We start from the raw sequence: 19,205 nt of genomic DNA, 5'->3' as shown, positions 1-19,205 counted from the left end.
CTGCCCCACCGGAACTCCCCCCACGGGCTGCGGCTGGTCAACCATGTGCCCTGACATAACTGGGTAACAAAGGTGGGGACTCTATTGGATCCACCTCAGTGCGTGCCCACCTGAGTGCATGATGCCAACAATCTTCTGCAGTCCTAGTAATTAGAAGCAGAGTGTAAGGAACATGGGACTGTACAGTAGTTTTAGTATGCCTATTTATTTCTAGGAGTTGTGGGGCATATTATCAAGGGATTTATCTCCGCTTTTTTGGCTTTAAAAGCCAAGAAAGCGGATATAAAATTATCTCCCTATCAGCAACAGGGTGCTAACACGCAAATTTGTATGTTAGCACCCTTTTTATCTATGCTTCCCCTTGCATCTCTAATAAGATGCAAAGGGTTCCAGAGAAAAATAATAGGAGAAATGTTGTTAAGTTACATTTCTCCTATTATCAAGGATTTCGCTAACCCTGTAAGTGATAAAAAAAAGCAGCGCTAACCGCAGTTAGCACTGCTTTTTTTACACCTGGTATTTTCCTGACTTAGCCATGATATCCTATGGGAGGTGGATATCATGGCTAAGTTTGTGAGCCCCTATCATCAAGCTAACGCCAAAGTTCGAGAGATTATCGTTGGTTTTCCAGCGATAATCTCTCATTTGGCAGTTAGCGTGAAGATTTTTATCTCTTCTGAGATAAACCTTGCTAATAGCAAGTTATCTCTGCGATAATTTCCAGCGATGCTTAGCGTTAAAAAATTCTTTGCTAAGCATCGTTAGCGATAAATATCGCTAATCGTTGGTAATATGCCCCTGTATCTCTAGGCTTATGTTGGGTTCATTGCATTCCTTGAAGGACAAGGGGCCTCATTTATGAGAAATGACGCATCGCTGCGTGAAAGCATCGATGCGTCACTTCTCAGTGCGCACTCCTTGCGACATTCCTGATGCGTCATATTTAATGTATGACGCATCATGTCGCAAGGAGTTACAGATACGTCAGTATTTCTGACGTATCTGTAAGCGCAAAAGTGATGCATTGCTGGAGTGTGTCACAAAAGTGACGCAACTCCAGCAATGCGTCCTTTTACATGGGGCAAGCCCCATGTGAAAGGGCCTACGTCATTCTTACGCCTGCTGTGAGGCAGGCGCAAGATTTTGACGCAACGGCGTCCTAAAAGTGACGCAGTGAAATCTCATAGATTTCACTGCGTCACTTCTACGACCCTTCCTCGCGTCAATACGCCCCCCTTGCATACATTATACCTGGCGCAGGTATAATGTGGCGCAGGGGTTTACAAAGTGACGCATCTACCTAGATGCGTCACTTTGCAAATATGGTGCAACAAGGCGCATTTTTTACGCCACTGGTGCGTCACAAAAAGTGACGCACCGGCGGCATAAAAGTGACGCACAGCCTCATAAATGAGGCCCCAGCTATCTATCAGGAGCATCTGTGACTACCAACAGTATAAGCGAATGTCAGCCAGCCAAAGAACACTGGGGCATATTATCAAGGGGGTTTATCTCTGCTTTTTTGGCTTTAAAAGCCAAGAAAGCGGAGATAAAATTATCTCCCTATTACCTAGCTGTCGCTAACACCAGTTAGCGACAGCTAGTAGGAGATAGCGACCATCTTGGGCCCCGCTTTGCATGTCAGTGATATTTATCACTAATGACATGCAAAGTGGGCGTGCCAAGATGTTAGCGACTGGAAAAAGTCGCTAACATCGCTATCTCCTATTACCAACTTTTGGAGATATTCGCTCTAAGAAGCGTGAATATCTCCAAAAGCTAACACCTGCCCTGAGCAGTTCTTAGCCATGTTATCCAATGGGAGGTTGATAACATGGCTAAGAGCATTAGCTCGGTAATGCATGAATATCGCTGACTTTTCAGCGATATTCATGCATTGAGGCCGATTTTTATCGCATTTGTGATAAACCTTGGTAATACCAAGGTTTATCTGCGATAAAAATCGCCGCAGGTCGGCGTTAAATTTTTGTCTCTAACCAAGCAATAGCGATAATTATCGCTATTGCTTGGTAATATGTCCCTCTGTTGTATAGTGATTGTGTATATTTGAAGAAGGATAGCTGTGATTAATAACCATAAAAGTACTCTTCCATCAATGCGTTGAGTGTTTACTAAATTACACAGTTGCTAGAGTGATTTGTGAATATTTTTTTCAATTTTTGTACAATGTTTCAATTCATGTGAAATTCGTGCAAAGGAAATAACTACAAGCAACAGAAAATAATGTAAGAGTAGAGTGTAATAGTCCTGTGTTCTATTCAGTATAAAAGAGTACAAAAGAGCTGTTACTTGTGAAAGACATCCAACTGAGCCTCCATTTGATAAGAAGAGCTGTATGACTACAACCTGACAAGATCCCCTGTTGGCCTTCTCTCAAATCCCTATCCCCCTTTTTATTATTGCTATATTCTGAGGACAGAACTGAAAACCGATCAGTATACCTAGCTGACCGATATGGCCTTTTGCTATACAACCTCGCCGTCTTCATGGAGGACATGAGGAAGTTGTTCACAAAACATAAATATATTCAGGCGGTGAATAATGAACAACCTAATCTAAAGTAGTGGTTCTTAACCTGGTGTCCGCATGGCTTACTCGGGGGGTCTGCGACTGTGTTACAAAATTAAATAATATTACAAATAATACATTAAAATTAATAAAGTATATACAAATAAAGAAGCAAAATGGAAAATGTCAAAACACTTGCTATATTTTATTGTGAATCAAACAAAATATTTTAATATTTGAGCATTTGTTTGATGTATACCTATTTTCATTTTTTTGTGCATTGTTTTAAAGTTCAAATCATAGAAATTGCTTAAACCGGGGGTCCGCAGCTTCCAATAATGATTCTGTTGAAATCCACGAAAATCAAAAGGTTAAGAACCACTGATCTAAAACAAGGAACTAACAATCTTCTTTCTTAACTGAACATGTTAAATTGACGTTGCAGAAATTAATGTACAAAGAGAAATGTTCCTCTCTTTTATTGTGGCCTTCGTGATCCTCCCACCCCCTCTGATGATTAGAGTTGTGAAATTGGGTCACAGACATGGAGAAAAAAATGAGATAGGATTAGGAGGGACCCTAAATTAATTGTCATTCATAAGGACAAAAAGGACAATGAGCTGCACCCTTCCACTAATTGGTCTGAAACTATGCAGAATGGAGGGTTGTATGGTCTGCAGACCAAGGAGGAGAAAGAAAGATGTCAGAAGCAGAATTGGATCAATTTAAGAGTGGCTCCATGGGCCAAAGACACTAGGAAGTACTGGCATTTGATTGCCAAAGATTGTGATTCTAGGGTGAAGGCACAGGCGCAGGCAATCTCGATTCCTGAAAATGACAGGGTGGCCTATATTTCCCATGAGTATGCAAATAATTCCAAGTCAGCCTTTTTCGTAACTCTTAGTGTGGACCAGGCATCATTCTTGGAGTATGGTGCCCACTCAGTGGAGGAGATATCAGTGCCTTGGGGACTGATGAGGTTCCCATTGCAGTTAATCAAAAGGAGTCAGCTGCTTAGGGATCATTCCTCACCCCGTTGTTTAATGACTGTTATCAACCTGGGAAAATCTCCCAGTCCTACAAGGAGGGTGTAGGAAGGTGGATATCTGACTGTGGTTGCCCCCAACTTTTTGCCTGGTGTTTTGCTGGTTTTTCGACTTAGTTGACCTGGGGCCCTGCTATTCAGGACCCCAGGCCCACTGCTCTCTCTGTAAAATGGATTCCATGTATTCTAGGTACATATCTAATTGGATACTGAGTCACCTTATTAGCCCCTGTACAGTGTACCTTAGGTACCCAGGGCATAGGTGCACCCAGGGCCTACCAGGGGCTGCAGCATGTATTATGCCACCCCTGGCTGGCCATCCAAATCTGACACAACTGGCTGATCAATCAGCTGGAGCAAGGTGGTGTAATCACCCTTTGCTTTAGATATAGTATCCCTATATCTAACCCTGAAATGGACACATATCCTCCAATCAGTCACTCCTATGGCAGGCCTTATCAATCCTGAAGGCAGAGTACTTGGAATTATGTGAGATGGTGCTCTAGCATGAGCTGAGCCTGTCTGCAGCTTTCGGAACCAAGTCCTTTAGCTGTTTCCATGATAACGCTATACCATATACTCTTAAGTGCATTATAATCCTCGCGGTTATTGCTAACTTTGGTATAGCATTATCAAAACATGTCGAGTAAGGTGTCATACGAATTGGAATACTACCCCCTCGCCAATTCTTGCAACGGGGGTAGCATTCCACCCTTCTAGAGGGACACTACATGTATGTAACTGTGAGCCCCGGTTAAAGTTAACTCGAGCCTCAGCATCACAAAATGGATGCTGCCACCGCAGACACAAGTCTGACCTCCTGCTGCTGGGAGTCCTTCCAGCGAGGGAGGCTTGGACAAAGGGTTTCCTGCCTTGGGAGGTGCTAGCACCACCCCAGACAGGATTTTGTGTATTAGGTAGGACAGGGTCGAAAGGAACGAGACATGCCTGGGGCACACAAGGTGTCCCTGTGCATACACCGGTCTAAACCAGTTCCTGGGGCACTCCAGCCCCAGAGCTGGTGCAAGACCGGACAAAGGAAAGGGGGTGTAACCACCCCCCTTCCTGGTCCCACCCAGAGGAGGGACCTAGGTGTAGTGCAGCCCCTCTTTAGCCGGATAAAGGTAGGAGCTGGTCCCATTCCAAATTAGATTATCCTGAACAACTTTACAAGAAGAAACTCTGGACTTCGACGGTCTGCTCCACAGAAGACTGAAGAAATCTCCCTTGTGGGCAAGGAGTGTCCACCCTGCACAAGCAGGCACCATCAGCGTACAGCGGCTTCCCTTTGTCGTCTTCCTGCAAGGATCCAGACTTCAGAGCCCGACGAGACCCAGATTTCCAGACCTCTCCAACCTCTACCTACATCTGCAGCACAGCTGAGATCCGTGGGTGCGACGAGACACGTGGGACCGGCCATCTTGAAAGAAGCAGCACTTCGCTCCAGCACGACTTCAGAGGCCTCCTCGTCCAAGTGCTTTGGGGACTGAGAAGCCCTGACCCCGAGCAGCTCCTGCATCAAAGACCAGCCCTCCAGCATCCACGAGATCTGCGTGGGGCCCTTCTGCCTGGTTGCTGCTCGACGCGTTGTCTGGTCACTTGCCGGCTGGCTAGTGGCCTCCTAGACGACGAACTGCGAAATCTTCACTGCTGGTCTGGTTGCTCCAGACTGGCCCTTGCTCCCTTCGAAAAGAGGAGCACCCGGACCCTCCTGGTCCACTCCAGACGCCGTTTCCACTCACCGCATGGGTTGCCTTTGCCAAGGCCTGTTGACTCCGAATCCAAAGACGACACCGCCGACAGCGAGAGCCTGGGTGGGACAGCTCGTGCCTCCATCCTGGTCGTCGAAGACACCACCTGGTCTACGTGGCTGCAGAGACACGCGTCCACCTTCACCTGATCGCGACGACGACATCTGGTTCCACTCCTGGTTCCACTCCAGTCACTGGCTAGTGACTTTGAACATTGTCCCCTCTGCTTTCAGGTTCTTCTCTTCACTGATCCACCCTTGGATCACACCGGACATCTTCCTCCTGACCGCCTGCAGCATCTTTTCCTCCAGGCTCCATAGACTCCAACGCCGGAACCCGACATGACTTGGCACCTATGCACCCGCAGCCTGTGGGTGAGGTAACACGAGCATCTCGGTGCTCAAGGGTAGCTTGACTCTCCTAGTGTCCAGTTCCACAGTCGTTTTTGTCCTATCTAGTCAGGGACGTCCGTACTCACCTTTTTCTTAAACTGTACTGTCCATAGACGTTTGTACGCATCTCGTGTGTGAGTTCACACTCTGCACACGCGTTCCGTGGGCCTCCTAGTACTTACCTCAAGTTAGTATAGCATGGTCCCAGCGATCCTACAGCCTCTGGACAGCTCCATTCCTTTGATTGACTTTCACATTCCACTTACTTAGTATATGGTTTGTCGTGCTCCTAGGGCACCATTGTAAATCGTGCAACTTAAACGTATTTTTCCTAAGAGTTTATCATGTGCTTAGCCCTCTGACCTCATAAAGAGTTCAGAGGTGTATGTTAGTTAATAAATACTTGTTTATTTTCATAACAACGTGTGTGGTGTCCTTTCACTTGGTATTCAAGGGGTTACATGTGGTAAAACAGCTGGCTTCACATGCCAAAAGAGTTTAGCCTAAAGACTGCTTTTGTCCATGCTACCATTAGGATAGCTGGTCTATAAGGTTGACTTACAACCAATCACCATAAGGGTTGTTTGGACTGATACAAGGTGATCACTAGAACTAGTGTGAATCATATATCAGGCCAACTTCTCACATTGGTGTGCAGCGGTTGGGATTTGGCCTTGCTGTTGTTTTTACCAAATATAATCTTGAGATATCATTTGAAAGATCACATAAGGTACCATAGGTACATATAACAAGCTTAGAAATACTCTGAGTTCTACTGAACCAGCTGTTGTAGTAGAAAGGGAGTAGCACACCCTGACTACAACTCTTAGCAAGGGATCAGTAGGTAAACCCATAGTGTAGGTAAGTGCACCACTTACACCTCACTAGAAAAGCATGTCTACCACAGGAGAGAACACAGTGGCTCCCCTAGTGGCAGTTGACCCTCCACAGATCATGTCAAGATATGCAGCCCTTAACTTCCAGGAGATGAGACAATTGTGTACCTCCAGGAAACTAAAACAGGGTTCTAACCCTACAATTCCTTTTCTGATAGGTCTCTTAGAGACATTTGATGCCAGAAGGGCTTCTAATCCAGGCCCATCTGACCCTACAGAGGGGAACATACCCCCACAAGAGGAGGACTCCAATTTCCCTGAAACTGATGAAGTGGAGGGAGATGGAGACTCATCTGATGGTGAGGTAAACCATGGTCAGGGAGGAGTCAGCAGACTTACCAGGGCCAACTTAAGCATACATGAGAATGGAACTGGGGGACCCCCAGGCCCATCCTCAGGCAGGCTTAACCTTGGGAATAGACGAGTTAGGTCTCTCTCCAGAGGCTCTAACAGATCTATTCACACCCATGTCTCTCAGGCATCTTCTCAGAGAGGGATGACATCCCCTCAGAGAAGGGAGCATGAAGCTAAGATGAGGGAAGCCAATCTGAGGATTGAGAGGGAAGAACTTGCCCTTGCCAAAGAAAGACTTGCCTTTGCCAGAGAGCAGAAATTGAGTGGGGCAGACCCCACTGGTGGCAGCATTATCCCTAGAGATAAAGACAGGAGTTTTGATACTAGACACCTGAGTAAAATAGTGCCCCCCTTTAAACAAGGGGATGACATCCACAAATGGATGACTGCTTTGGAGAGGGCCTGCACTGTCCAGTGCATCCCCCAGAGTCAGTGGGCAGCTATATTGTGGCTCTCCTTTGAAGGTAAAGGTAGAGATAAGCTCCTCACTACTAGAGCTGAGGATGCTAACAATTACCATGTCCTGAAGAACACACTGATTGATGGGTTTGGCTTAACAACTGGGCAGTACAGGTTGCTGTTCAGAGACACCCAGAAAATTCAGTCTCAGGATTGGGCTGACTTTGTTGATTGTGCCACTAAGGCTCTAGAAGGCTGGCTACTGGGAAGTAAGGTTACTGATTACACAGGGTGTATAATCTAATTATGAGAGAGCAAGTCTTAAATAATTGTCAGAACCAGTTATTACACCAGCACCTGGTACTCTGATCTGACCTCTCCACAAGAATTGGGTAAGAGGGCAGACAAATGGGTCAGAACCAGGATTAGGCCTAAGAACCAGGGTGGTGACCAAAAGAAAGAATCAACCAAGCCTCAAGGGAAGGGTGGGAATAAATCTTCAGATCAAACCACAGGGCCCCAAAAATCCTCTGAAAAGGGTGGGTCCCAGAATCCTTCCAATACCCAAAAGAAACCTTATTGCCATACCTGCAAACAGGTAGGCCATTTGAAAACTGACAGCAGTTGCCCAAGGGCCAACAACAATAAGGAGTATATACCCCCAAGTAACACTTCCAAGCCTGCATTTACTACTAGTAGTAATCCCCCAGGTGGTGGGAGTGCCCCCAAGAATTTGGGTGAATTTACTTTGGGAGTCCCTGGGGACTCTGGCCTAACCAGGTCCCCTGACCTAGATACTCTTGTCTGTGAGACTGGCATGGGGTTTGCCAACTTCACAGCTTGTCCCAACACTTTGGACAAGTACAGACAAGAGCCCCTCATCAATGGTACAAAAGTTGAGGCCTTTAGAGACACAGGGGCTAGCATCACCATGGTGACTGAGAGCCTAGTCCCCTCAAGGCAACTTATACCTGGAGCCACATACCAGGTGACCAACATTGATGGAGTGCAGAGAGATCATCCCATAGCAGTGGTCAATCTCAGCTGGGGAGATGTCACTGGCCCCAAGAGAGTGGCAGTGTCATCAAACTTGCCTGTAGATTGCCTACTGGGGAATGATTTAGAGATCTCAGCCTGGGCTGAGGTACAGCAAGAAATCCATTTAAAAATGGTAAACCTCCATGGTAAGGTTAGTGGGGCAGTGATAGCCACAGCCCCAGTCCAAGATGTCCTCCCTGAACAGGGCAGGAGGGCTGTGCCAGTCACAGCCCAATCTCAGACAGATTCCTTCCCTAAACAGGTTGGCAAGGCTGTGATGGGAACAGCCCATACCCAAACTGAGTCCCTTCCTGAAAAGGTTGGTGGAGTTGTGATGGCCACAGCTCAAACTCAGACAGATAATAGTATTGTGAAGCCTGAAACTATGGATCACTCCAATCGGACAGAGAGCATTGAGGAGGAAGAGAAATCTCCCTCCCACCAGACTTTAGGAAAGGATCAGCCTCCTCGGGGAACTGATCTGAGCCCTTGTGAAGAAACTGCCCCAGATGTAGTCAGGCCCAGCCTGGCAGATCCCCTGATGTCAGTGGACCCTTCCAAGGTGGGACCCAGTCTGGAGCAGGTAACCTGCCCCTCTCTACCCTGCCTCAGTCAGCCCAGGGCTGTAGAGGTCAGGGAGGCCAGTGGTGGACCCCAAAGGGCCCCCTGCCCAAAAGAACTCCCCAATCAGCAGATTAAGGGCACTGAAGCCAGTAGTCCTAGCCAAGTGAAAATAAAACAAACTCCTGAGGGATCCCCCTTAAACTTAGTTAGGGACCTCCCACAGATGGACACTGCTGGGCACAGCCAAACCTGGGACCTGAGGGCCCCAAACCTGACCTGTCCCTCCAGTAAGCCAAACAGAGGGACCCAGCCTCCAGCTTTAGGTAGCCAGAGGTTGACCCTGAGAGCTCACTGCAACTCAGTCCTGGAAAGAAAGGCACATATGGTGGATAGTGATTGGAGGAAGTTGAGCCCAACTTTAGTGGAGTCTCACTTCAGTACTCCATCCCAGCACCAGCCTTTTACTTTGCCAAAACACACCACAGGTAGAGATTCCCTATGGTGGAGACCCTCAGATACCCTTAGGGTGAGGGATTGCTTAGTGGACCATGAGATAGGGGGTAACCATACCAGTGCATATACCACCTCATATGGCCACTCAGGCAATATAGGCTTACCTGGTCAAGAATAGCCGTATCTCCTTTCGTTTGGGGGGGGGGGGGTTATGTAGGAAGGTGGATATCTGACTATGGTTGCCCCCAACTTTTTGCCTGGTGTTTTGCTGGTTTTTCGACTTAGTTGACCTGGGGCCCTGCTATTCAGGACCCCAAGCCCACTGCTCTCTCTGTAAAATGGATTCCATGTACTCTAGGTACATATCTAATTGGATACTGAGTCACCTTATCAGCCCCTGTACAGTGTACCTTAGGTACCCAGGGCATAGGTGCACCCAGGGCCTACCAGGGGCTGCAGCATGTATTATGCCACCCCTGGCTGGCCATCCAAATCTGACACAACTGGCTGATCAATCAGCTGGGGCAAGGTGGTGTAATCGCCTTTTGCTTTAGATAAAGTATACCTATATCTTAACCTAGAATGGAAACATATACTCCTATAAGTCACTCCTATGGCAGGCCTTAACAATCCTGGAGGCAGAGTGCTTGGAATTATGTGAGATATTGCTCATCCGAACTGAGCACTCAGGGAATTCTCCAGCACAGCGGAGGAATTCCTGCCACAGCAACGCGGTTAAGTATCACCTCAACCAATTTGGGTTTATTAGCTACACCTTCACCACACAACACATGCCCTAAAAAGGTCAAAGACTTAACTGCAAATCTACACTTTGAATGTTCTACTGTAAGCCTGTTCTTTTACAACATATCAAAAACATCCTCTAAGGCCTTATCGTATGCTAATTTGTCCTTCCCAAAAAGTTATATATCATCTTGGAAACATCTCACAGTAGAATGTTTTCTGAAAAGGCGATACATAATTCTCTGAAAAATTGCTGCTGCAGAAGCCAACTCGAAAGGTAATCTTTTGTACTGGAAGCAACCTAGTGGTGTTATGAATGCAGTGATATGTTTGCTTTCCACCTTTAAGCGAATCTAATGGTATGCTGCTGAAAGGTCTATTGTGGAAAACAAATTTGCTGTTTCACTGATAAAATATCGATGTCACAAACATCGATGTTCTAAATACCGAGAAAAAAATATTGACTGCAAAAGTATTGACTGCCATACCTTAACAGGTTAAGTACGAAAATATCTACTCCAAAATATCGAGGTAAAAAATACAGATGTAAAAAAATATTGATTAAAAAATATATATGAAACAAAATAATATAAATTAAATACTTATATTATTTTTAACAAAATAAATTAAATTTAATATACATTTTAACTAAATATAACAAATAAACGTAATTAAAAAAATATAAACACACAAACATAATAATTTATACATATACATATATTTACTTAAAAATAATGTATTAACTATTATCTTTATTTAATTTTTAAACGTTAAAATTATATAAAAATAAAATATTTATATATATCAATTTACAATAAAATAAAAATTCTATAATAAATTAAAACATCAAACTAATAAAAAAAAAACATTTCCCAATACAATAAATGCAACAGTAGGGAAAGTGCTAGACAGCGGAATAATTAAATTTACTATTCCAACTCCTGCGAGTGCAACAGTAGGTAAAGTGGTGGATGGCGGAGGGGTAAAAATTACTATTCCCACTCCAAAAAGTGCAACAGTAGGGAAAGTGTTGGATAGCAGAGGGCTAAAAATTACTATTCCCACACCAGTTAGTGCAAAAGTAGGGTAAGTGTTGAAAAGTGAAGGAATTAAATCTACTATTCCAAATCCATTGAGTGCAATAGTAGGGAAAATGTGGTATAGCGAAGGGGTACAAATTACTATTCCCACTCCAAAGAGTGCAACAGTAGGGAAGTGTTGGATAGCGTAGGGGTAAAAATTACTATTCCCACTCCAGTGAGTGCAATAGTAGGGAAAGTGTTGGATATCATAGGGGTAAAAATTACTAATAATACTTAAACAGTTAAAAAAAAACACAAAATATTACCAAATGTAAAAAATCATAAAAAAAAAAAAAATTAAAAAATATAAATGTAAATATATTAAACATAAATAAAGAACACATATTATAATATTATTTACATATAACAAAAACCTACAAATAATGTATAAAATAAATAAATAAATTTATAAACTATGATTTAAAAGTAGCTAATATTAACGAACAAAAAAATTATTTAAAACATAAACTTATTTATTTGATTTCATACCATATCACACCACACCAATAACAAAACACCCCAACATTTTTAATAAAATGTATTTCCATAATTAACATAATTAATAATCAATTTAAAAACATGTTATTAATGTTAAAAAACATTAATTGAGTACACAAGCTTTAAAACTCTAATATACACAACACACAGCTAAATAAAACAATAAAATAATAAAGCAAAAATTATTATTTTTTAAAGAAAAACTATTACTATTAACTAATAATACAATAACAAAATGTTATGTAATATCCACCCTTTACCCCTTTAAAAGTAAAAACAAAATACAAAAGAATAAACATTTACCCAAAATAAATATCAAGTAATGAACATTAATTAACAACTGTATAATAATTAATGAAACACAAATTACTTCCCACCCTTTACTCCTATAAACACCACAACACTAATTACCAGCTAATTATTTATTCATCAATTAAAAATAGCTTACTTCCTACTCTTCACACCCTTTACACCTATAAAAACTACCACACACAAATATAATTAATTACACAATTACCATAATTAATTACCAATTAATTAATTAAAATTATTAAAAAAACAATTAATAATACATTAATGTAGACATTTAACACTATAACATCTCAATTAAACAAATATTATTAGATATTATGTTATCAATAAAATAAATATAATTAAATTACTTTCTACCATATTCCCCTATAAACCCACAACTGGCTACGGAACTAAACAATGCAAAAAATAATTTGAAAAAATGAATTAATTTAATATTATTAAATTACTTCCCACCCTATTCCCCTAAAAACCCACTACCTGCCACGGAACTAAAAAAGACAACATTCAAATAAATGTCTTTTTTTTTAGATTATATAATTCAATTACTTTGCACCCTATTCCCCTATAAACCCACAACCCGCTATGGTACTAAAAGCACAAAATGTTAATATATTTGTTTTTTATAACTACTAAAATTTTAACACATATATTAAAAATACAAGCAAATCTTATACAAAAAAACATACATCACATCCATATAAAATATATACTAAAATACATAATAATAAAAAACAATGGGGCACATTAGGATGGCGGGCAGACTTTGTCCTAAAAAGGTGAATGCAGACCAGGCCATCATGTTATGTTGGCCCGGTCAAACGTAAACATTTTTTTTTTTTAAAGAAGTAGGAAAGTGGAATTATGCAGTGATGCTGGTTAGGCTTCACTGTGTAATACTGTCACAATGCCTCAAAATAGGTCCTTTGGATTCAAACTCATAAATCCCTAGCTCAGTCCTGGTAGTGTGGCACAGAGCATTCAGGCTTTACAAGAGGAACATGTGTGTTAAGCATTTCAGTGTACCGACTTGGATGGTTAAGTAATTGACATGACTCAAAAGAAATCCGCCACCGATTTATAAAAATAAAGTCGATTTTTTAATAAATTTCAACATCAAAACAAGCACAATGGTATAAGTATAAACAGAGTTAAGGATTATTTTTATATATATATATATATATATATATATATATACACACATATGTATATATATATATATAATAAGCATCAATGTAACTGTATTAATTGTTCAACTTCTGATAAGATAACGAGTTGACTGCTATTAAAAAGAAAAAACTGAGACATTCTTCCGTCAATACGTAAAATGCATATTTAAACCAACTGTTGCTGAGTTGTTTTACACTGTCTAGACAAGAAAAATCAATTTGGAATGTTAGCATTCATAATGATGCAGTATTATGGATTGCAATGAGGAAAGTCTACATGTGTGCAGCTTTACCATCACTTCCATTTTCGCCTTTTTCTCTAAAGTTACACTGCGGTTTTTATTTTTAGCAGCAATTTGTGGATCATGCACAATTCTTTTCATGCATCAGGTCGCTCATCCTAGCAGGTGAAGCCCTGCTCCTTGAAAGGCTGGTGCATTGCTCCTCCTCTTTCCAGGTCACAACAGCAAGGGGATTCTGTCTCCTTTACCAAAGGTCCGGAGGGAGGGAAGTAATCTGGGAGAGAGTTTACCACTGACCTTGTAGTTTTATGTTCTGCACTAGTGTGCACACCTCCTCAATGCAGAGTTGATGATGGTTATCCAAGTACTATTTGGAGTGCTCAGCATTTAAACAACTCTGATGGGATTAGGTGAGCTACCAGAATCAAGATGTGTGGGCTTCTCCATTGCTAGTCGAACGTCATGTAATTTTGGCTAAACAGATTTTGCGGACTTCTTGCCCAGTGTCGACACTTATACTCGCAGCGTTTCAACTAAAAATATTTTAGGTTCAGTACCTATGAGCCAGTGGGGTGTGAATTTACTAAATCAGTCAATCAATCGATCGATCAATACATATTGAAATGAACATCACCAGCCCTTCACAAAAAATAAAAACATTCTGTGTAGCACACACAAATTAGATCCAATGGATCTCACACTTGCCATTTAAATCAGAAACCTCACATTACCAAACACAAAATAGTCATCTTTACATATACCCCTGACATGAGAAAGGCAAAGGAACCCTGGATACGGAGGCAGTTGTATTGTATTGTATATTGTACATTGGATTTTATATAGCGCTTATCACCCAGGGGTCTCTAAGCGCTTGCCTTGGGAACCCGTCCTGGCTTTTCCCTGTGAGATAGCCCCTACAGGGCATCCCCAAGGTGAAAGCCAGGCATCCCACCGCGGGGGGCCGTTGTGGAGATTAAGCAAGCTTAATGCCCAGAGTTGCAGAGTGTGAACCCATGATTAGGTCAGGCACCGAAGCGAGAATTATCGAGTCCATGGACATTTGAGCTCAAGACCCTGCCGCGTCGGGGATTGAACCCTGGTCCCGGGTCTGACCTCTGCTTCAGGGTCTGCCTGCTCTAACCAGTGAGCCACACTTCTAGTCAACCTCACCACAGGGTAATTGGAAGGTCTGTGTAAGTGACTAGAATAATGCTGACACCACCATCAGTTAACCACTTAACCTGGGTTCCGATGGCGGCGGCCTTTTGACTCAGAATGGGGGGTACACTTTCGGTGTGCCCCAATGATAAAGCATAAACAACTGGGGCAACTCCAGTGGACTCGTACGATTGTCAGGTTTACAAGGACTAAAACGCAAAGGTGTTCAGAAAATATATTCGGGCATGGGGACACATCCAATCCAACAAGTTGTACTAGGTGTGAGAACAAAATACTATGGAGTAAATGCACTTTGTGAATCCCGAAAGTCGTAAAGTTAGACTTTGGTCTAACTTTACCTTTATGAATCGGGCACCCTGTTTTTAGTAGTTGCAGAGAGAACATTAATCGAATTCATTAAGGTACACTCACCTGTGTTGTAAAATCAGAAACGAGCTGAAAGTCATTTTTGCCAATGGTAACGAATTAGGGGACCATACATATTACATCATGCTAATTAATATGCAAAACAAAAGGCCAATTAGCTAAAAAGGTGATTCATAAGCATAACTCCTTCAGGCACATTGTGGGGGGAGGAGGTCAACAATTTTCTGAGTCAGAAGCTCTGCTTGAATTAGTTCGTGTATGTGCAAAGGATTTAAAGTGTTATAAGTGAAGATCATGAAGTATTTTTCGCTGACAGATTGTGGTTTATGTTTTATACATTTTACAGGTTTGCTAACTGAAGTCCAGTGCAAATCCAAGCGGCTTCGAAAAAACACAAAACATAGAAATGGATTATTTTATAACATCAAAATGGAGGATGAAGGTAGCGACAGCAAGCATGTCTCATCCACAACAAAGCCTGGAAAAGTGAGGCTTATTCATATGAAATGTAAGCTTTTCTTTTAGATTTACGTTTTACTGTAACATTGAATTGTCTTCCTTCCGTCTTTAGGCTATGCAACGAGTGGCGCTCACCACAGAGGAGCATGAACTCGTCGAACACATTGTAGCGGCTCATCAAAAATACGCCATTCCTGCTGATGAAGCAAAGTCTTTTGTATGTATGAAAAGTAGCAAAGACCTGTGCAATCGGCAGGAATTAATAGATAGATTTACTTAAGAGCTATACATCAGGCTAATCAAGTCATCTTTCACTTCATGCAGCTGGAGGAAACAGCGAACCCTGAAGAGAGCTTCTTCCTGATCTCAGAGACTGCAGTGCTCCACGTGCAGCTTCTTGTGGATTTTACAAAACGACTTCCAGGTATTTGAAATATCTTAGTTTCAATTGTTTTTATAGGCATTTATATCTTATCAACTGTTGGGACGGAAAGGTCCTCTGTATGGTAAAGACGTGTCCCTCCTGCCCTGAGTACCAAACGGTATTGTTTTCTGGATCCCTAATGCTGATTTGTTGTCATACTCAAACACGGCTCATGTATGTGCGCCATGGCAAGGGCCTGTCTCATGGATTGCGGTCTTGTTGGACCGGGAAGTGTGCCCGAAGCGCAACCCTCATAGTGCTGTAAGGCTACTGCCTTTATCAGGAGTTAGGCGTGGTGGTGGCAGCATACTGTGTAATGACCAGTAATAGTGACCAGGACACTTTTACCCTGTGTCATTGGGGCCTACAGGTTCACTCACCTTTTTAAAAGTTCGGCTTGTGTCATTCACCTTTTTAAAAGTTCGGCTTCTGTGTGTTAAACTCACCCTTGACCTACACCAGGTGGATGTGGAAGTGTGTGCATTATGAATACATGTGCTGAGTGCATGTGAATGCACACGAAATACACTACACAGAGGGTGTAGGGTGGAACAGTGAGCAGATGGCAAACGTGTGTGCGCTGGCAGAGGGTGATGTACACTCTGGTGCAGTAAAGAGCAGACTGAGTGTGTGCTGCATGTGAAAATGCAGGTGGTAGCAAGGGACATGGGCACAACAACACCAAACAGAGGAGTGTGCTGTGAATGTATGCTGAGTGCAGAAGTGCCGGCACAGGTACATTACAAGGAGGACCTTGGGTTCCATTTTCCAAATCCCAGGCCTTCCTTGTGAATACATGAGGCGCAGAGTAATCTCCTACAGACAGAATATTATATTGCTGCATCCCTATAAACTGTGTTGGACAAGCACTGCTTGAGGGGGACATGCTCTCCCAGGGCATATCAAAGGGATCTTTCTTTAAGATTACAAATAAAGGGCCTGGAGACATCTCAGGAATACTTTTGCGGGTGAGGGTGTGTTTTACAAATGTTTCCTGGCACTGAGCATGTGTAAGTGCCTAGCCCTGCCTATGGTAGGATGGTTATTTGACAAGCCAGGTCTTCAGCTTCTTGAGGATTTCAAGAAGAAAGTGGAAGGCTGTGATGTGGAGTGGAAGGTTGTTCCATGCTTGTCATAGTTTTCATCACTTGGAGCAAAGTTTGGATTGTTTAACAAGAATGTGACTGATACCAGATAATATGTGTGATGGTTCTCCTCAAACCCAGCATGACCCTAATTGTTAGGGTAGATTTATTTAACATGGAGCTATAGAGTTTGGGTTCCCTCTGTATTTGAGGTCCCCATGCAACCTCCCTCAGGGATCTACATGCCAGTGCTCGGTCTATGTAGTGCCATTCCTTTTGTGTCTCAATGTGAGACCATTACAACAGAACCCGCAGGTGAGAGGCTTTGTAATATTTGAGTAAATGCATTGCCAGGTCCTTCCTTTCTTGGTGTGGTAGTTCCTGTTGCCAGCCATTTCCTCCTTTTTGCTTTGCCATGTGTTGATTGTGTATAGAGTTTGTATATAGTCTGTATATCATTCTGTCGGAGTGACAGTCGAAGTGGGCAGAAGTATTTTCGGTACAATAATCACATGCAGGGTTGCGATACATTTCTAGTCTGAGTTTCAGAGAGGGTTTTAGTTATTGATAAATCCTCTCCGGCAAAACTGGAGTTTGGTCTTTATTTTGGATCATGTTTTTAATATTTGTGAGGGTGCTAATGTTCAATGCCTCTATTTCTGTCAAATACATCTTGTATCCAGTTACCATTTCGTACTACCTTAATCCCAACAATAGGTCTGGCATTAATATTTTTGGACAAATTGGTTGAGCATTAAGTAATTGCCAAGCGGTTGCTTTAAAGTTATCTGGACCCAATTTCACAAGTTGTATATCAGGTTTATCTTGAATCCTTTGAAAAAAATGGCTCAAGGTTAAGAACAAATAATAAGGGGGCTCGAGGTAAGCCTGTCTAGTCTGCCTTTTTGTATTAACTCAGGTTCTGGTATTGTGCCCTAATGTGCTGTAAGAAGCAGGGGCCCACTCCCACTTTCTTCAGTACAATCATAAGGAATTATCAATCTGCACAGTCAAATGCCGTCTTGGTATCTATGGATAAAAAGACAATGGCTGTACCCCTTATGCACCACATCAATTATGTGTAGGATTTTCTTTGTGTTGTCTGGGTTTCGCTCCCCGGTATGTACCCTGTTTGGTTGGGGTGAATTAAGTCTTGCATTAATCTGCCAGTGTGGTTCCCCATATTTTAGCACACAGTTTAATGTTCAGGTTGAGCAATGAGATATGCCAGTAAGACGGACAAAGAGATCGGTATTTACTTGTTTGTGAATTAAAGTGATAGGACCTTCCATTAAGGTCACGGTAGGAGTGCTCTCAAGGTAATATCAATCATTAGATTTGTCAGAGGCTCAAGTAGTAGCTGTACATATGTTTTATATGAAAGGAATGAAAAGCCATCTGGGCCTGTTGATTTTGATAATTTGAGGCCTTATATAGCGCTTAGCACTTGTTTTTAGCAGTTAAAGTGGGCAATGGACTATCTTTTAGGTAGCATTCGCTAGCGCTATCATTACTGGGATGTGATGTGTAAAGTTCAATGTAGAGTGTATGCAAGAATGCCATGTTTGGTTCGACAATGTGGATCGCAATCTGGGTTATCCCTTTCCAGGAAGTGCGTCTCCCGCGAATGGCTTTTGCGTCTCCTACCGGTTCTTGTAGGATTGCTTTATTTTTCACTGTTTTTGTAAGGTCTCTTAAATTGTATGTTGTCGGGCCATGAGCCGTACAAAAGGGGGTGGTGATGGACGGAGCATCTGAATCAATTAAACACTCACACCCAGTCAAAAGATCTGGGTTTAATCCATCACCGTTCTTTAACCCACTCTGCCACCCCAGTATGGCCGGGATGCCTGTCACCCCCTCCCAACACAATCCCCAAGGATGGGAATACGGACGCAGTTCTGAACTTTTGGAAGGCGGGAGGGAGTTACCCTCCCGGCCATATTTATTAAAATATGAAACAAAATTAAAACATTAAAATAACAGTTTCATATTATGTACAATTTTATATTTATGACATTACGATGCAGACATGTTCATTGGCTAACCTTAACAAATCTATAATACAAAGGTTCTCCTAGCCGAATCTAAGCATCCTGCAAATGCATACTTTCTAAATAAAATTGTACATCCTAACATTACGGGCCAACGGCAAGGTCGTAACCGGTGTCAGGTCCCCACTACCAAAATTCCCCCCTCACGGTGTGAGGGGCGGGCGCACAGA

At 42.5% G+C, this 19,205-nt stretch overlaps 1 protein-coding gene across 2 annotated transcripts in view; it reads left to right on the top strand.

Moving 5' to 3' along the window:
• LOC147712575 (bile acid receptor-like) overlaps positions 1–19,205 on the top strand; it is a 632,915-nt gene that overhangs the window by 285,637 nt on the left and 328,073 nt on the right. For both annotated transcript variants that reach the window (XM_086923275.1, XM_086923276.1), the window contains 3 exons: positions 15,360–15,499; positions 15,585–15,689; positions 15,797–15,896. In XM_086923275.1, coding sequence (XP_086779401.1) covers positions 15,360–15,499; positions 15,585–15,689; positions 15,797–15,896 — 345 coding nt within the window. The remainder of the gene's footprint in view (positions 1–15,359; positions 15,500–15,584; positions 15,690–15,796; positions 15,897–19,205) is intronic.

This window comes from Lissotriton vulgaris, chromosome 5 (assembly GCF_964263255.1).
Source record: "Lissotriton vulgaris chromosome 5, aLisVul1.2, whole genome shotgun sequence".
In the NCBI taxonomy this organism is placed as follows: domain Eukaryota; kingdom Metazoa; phylum Chordata; class Amphibia; order Caudata; family Salamandridae; genus Lissotriton; species Lissotriton vulgaris.
Note: the sequence above shows the minus strand (reverse complement) of the source record. Positions and strands in the feature narration are given on the sequence as shown.